Source organism: Palaemon carinicauda, chromosome 20 (genome assembly GCF_036898095.1).
Source record: "Palaemon carinicauda isolate YSFRI2023 chromosome 20, ASM3689809v2, whole genome shotgun sequence".
In the NCBI taxonomy this organism is placed as follows: domain Eukaryota; kingdom Metazoa; phylum Arthropoda; class Malacostraca; order Decapoda; family Palaemonidae; genus Palaemon; species Palaemon carinicauda.
The window spans coordinates 53,983,225-53,987,029 of NC_090744.1; the positions used below are offsets into that span (position 1 = coordinate 53,983,225).

The following is a 3,805-nucleotide window of genomic DNA, read 5'->3' on the forward strand; positions in this document are numbered from 1 at the left end:
TAGCAAGTCATCAGCTGATTACCAAAACAAATAACTTGCTATTGCACTTTAATAAATGAAGCATAATATGAACATTTTTTTATTAAATATGAATAATAATTGGTGGTTTATATTTTATGTCTGTTGAGTGAGTATTTGTAAGTGATTAATTGGGTTTTGAGGGTTGTCAAACTTTCCTATAAAAATTTTTCTTAGTGTTAAGACGCAGGGTGATTTTGGGGGTAATTTTTTCAGGAAAGAAGGTGCTTCTTATGACAGGGGAAATACGATATATATATATATATATATATATATATATATATATATATATATATATATATATATATATATATATATATATATATAAATATATATATATATATATATATATATATATATATATATATATATATATATATATATATATATATATATTTATATATATATATATATATATATATATATATATATGTATGTATGTATATATACATATTGTTTAATGGCTAAGAAATGGCTACTCCACAACACCCTTCACTTAATAGCAAAGAAATAACAGCGAATTGTTATAAGTTTATTATAAAAGACTTTCCATTTATAAGTAATATAAAAGTTTTCACGTTTAGAAAAAACATTAAGGCATGAATATTCTCACGGATTTCAGAAAAAACAACAACCTATTTTCATAGGGGAAAGTAAAGTACTTCGAACTTTTTAAATTTCCCTAAAATGCTGATTTGAAAAAAAAAGGCACGTTCATGGTACAAAACAGTATAAACTGGCTTGTTTTGTAGCCAAACTTTCCCCCCAAAATTGTTGGAAACAAAGACGTGATGAAGTTTCAAAGCTAAGAAATCTAGATTCAAAAAGATGTAAAACACAACACTAATGCGTAATTTCATTTTAATTTATGAAGAAATTGCTGTTTTTAAGACAGCAAATGATAAAGCTAGATAGACACATACATATACTCATAAACAGAGAGAAAATTTCATACTCATATCATTTGAACAAATTTATTCTATATTTAGATTTTCAGATAATAAAAGACCATAAATGCCTCTGATAATTATCTAATTCATCTTGGCTTACCTGCTACGCGATCATAACCATCCATGATGAGTTTTATCTAATATATATATATATATATATATATATATATATATTTATATACATATATATATATATATATATATATATATATATATATATATATATTCATATATAATATAAATATATATATATATATATATATATATATATATATATATATATATATATATATATATATTTATATACATATATATATATATATATATATATATATATATATATATATATATATATATATATTCATATATAATATAAATATATATATATATATATATATATATATATATATATGTATATATATATATATATATATATATATACATATTTATATGTATATATTATATATATATATATATATATATATATATATATTTATATATAATATATTTATATATATATATACAATTTATATATATATATATATATATATATATATATATATATATATATATATATATATATATATATATATATATATACATATAAAGCTAGGGTTATTGAACATAAAAATCTTTTAAATTTTGGGTTAACCATTCAATAGAGAAGCTTAGAAATTAAGGAGCTACGGAAGAACATTTATTTCAAAGTTTTGAGGCATATATAAGACATCTTCACTCTCGTAAAGGTATTGAAAAACTCCACTCAGTTGCTGCCAACTTGTATGGAAAATGTAATAAGAATTGGTTACTTGCCCAGTATAACTGAAGACACACTATGCCAGGTCGTGCTCTATTGTCCATCATGGGTACAGGTATTTCCAAATCTCTTTCCTTCAAATATACTGTAGGAACCCACAGGTAACCACACTTCCCACTTATTTTGTCTAACAAATACATATTCTTCTTTAGTGTTTAAAGGAAATTTTAACTAAAACTTTTTTTCAAACCAATTGTGTAGAAAATCATAAGCATAGTATTAAATTTCAAGCAATTAAATATTCAACAATACTAAAGCTAACTGTAGTCTTCTTACCTCTCTGTTACAGCCTAAAAAGCCACTCGCTTAATTGGTGACCGCTGGAGGAAGATCTCTCTTCCGCCTTCCTCCTTACTGGTGTGCCCTACTTGTTACAACACCGCCCACTAAACCTGACTCTTCGTTATACACCGCCTCAAAGTTTCCCTGGTTTCAGCGTGCTGAAAATCAGATTCGTATCAAGAGCGTAACTCACTACAGCAGTAAAGCAGACTATCCTCGTTGTGATACCCGAGGACTTGTTACAAGAAATCTCCAATATGCTCTGCAACCAAGTGGACGCCACTACAGAGTAGGCTGACTTCAAAAAATACATCCTGCAGCAGTACTCATAATTTACAGCTGCACATGTAGTAAAGTTTCGCAGCTTTCTTAACAGTAATTGTGGGAACACAATGGTTGGCTCTCCTTTAGGGAAATGATCAGTATTGCTTGCCTGCAGCCTGCCGTAGATGACTCTCCTCAGGAGATGAACCTACTCCGTTCTATTTAGGCACAACGCATACCTGAACCCTTACGCGCCCCCATCCCCAATGTCGATTTTTTCACCATATGACCAAAGTCACCACCTTCTTTGATAGCGACTTCACTAGCTTCAAGCTCGTAATCAACGCCTCCACTCCTGATGAACAGAACAACTATCTAACATCGACCAAAGGTGATGTGAATGTGGTGGGACACTGACGTCCACCCTGTGACCTGCCGGAACGTCAATAAAGACGCCCACCACCCACATATGCCACCCAATTCTCACACCCCAACCAACGACCTCTTAACCCACATACTGATACTTATCGGCTGTTGTTATGCTACTACCACTCTAGATTCAAGGCAGCTGTCAGTAACCAAAACCCTTGTAAGTAGGCTTTGCTTGTGGAGATGACTTTCCTCTATCATTATTTCTTTCCTTTTACATGATGCAGGTATGGGCGTGTGGTTTTCGGTACATAATGGTGGTTGCCTTTTTCTTTTACTGCATACATTCCTCAAGACACGATGTGGTCATTCTAAGCATACTGACATCCGCCTTGTAGCTGCCAACAGATCTGCGATCCCCACCTATGGGTACGAAAAATTCATTTTATAGTTTACAAGTACCAAATATCATTGGAAGTTTTTAGTTGCTAATGTTACTTAGCCAAACCCTGGTCTGGATCTCCTCTCCTATTGCCATCTCCTCTCCCATTTCCTTCTCCTTATTGATATTGTTCACCAATGGTTAGTCAAGGCCGACTAATATTTGTCGACACCTTTTCACCCAGTCCATTCTGATGTCGCTCCCAATGTCATGGGGAATTTTTTACTCCTGTTCCCTTGACATAAATTTTCATTCAGCATCAAAGATTTCCATGTTCTTGCGTGGATGGTACAGGTGAACTGGAGAAGGTAGTGGAACCGTGAGTCCTACCTGCTGGCTTCAAGGGCATTTGAGTATAGTATTATTCAACTTTACTTTCTAAGTTCTCTTGTGTCATAGACTATCCTGATTAAAACAGTATGTCCCATTCCGGGGGTGTTAGAGAGACTTGGTCCATATTTTTCTTTATTGAGCTTAAGGGCTTTTATACTCTTCCCTAAATTCATCTCGCAGACGGGTTTCCTCTAATAATTACAGTTATTTATTATTTTTTCATTCTTCGAATAATAATGCCTACCTCAAGAAGATATTCATAATAAAATAAAAGAGAGAAAATATAATTGTTATGGTTTTTCCCCAAAAAAAGTATTTTTTTTCTCTTTC

The 3,805-nt window shown here is 31.1% G+C and overlaps 1 protein-coding gene across 1 annotated transcript in view; it reads left to right on the plus strand.

Annotated features, from left to right (window-relative positions):
- The window catches only part of LOC137659804 (uncharacterized), a 42,467-nt gene extending 40,102 nt beyond the window's left edge, over positions 1–2,365 (plus strand). The window contains exons 5-6 of the mRNA XM_068394601.1: positions 1,736–1,840; positions 2,222–2,365. Of these exons, the coding sequence (XP_068250702.1) occupies positions 1,736–1,840; positions 2,222–2,365 (249 nt within the window). The remainder of the gene's footprint in view (positions 1–1,735; positions 1,841–2,221) is intronic.
- The last annotated feature ends 1,440 nt before the right edge of the window (positions 2,366–3,805 follow it).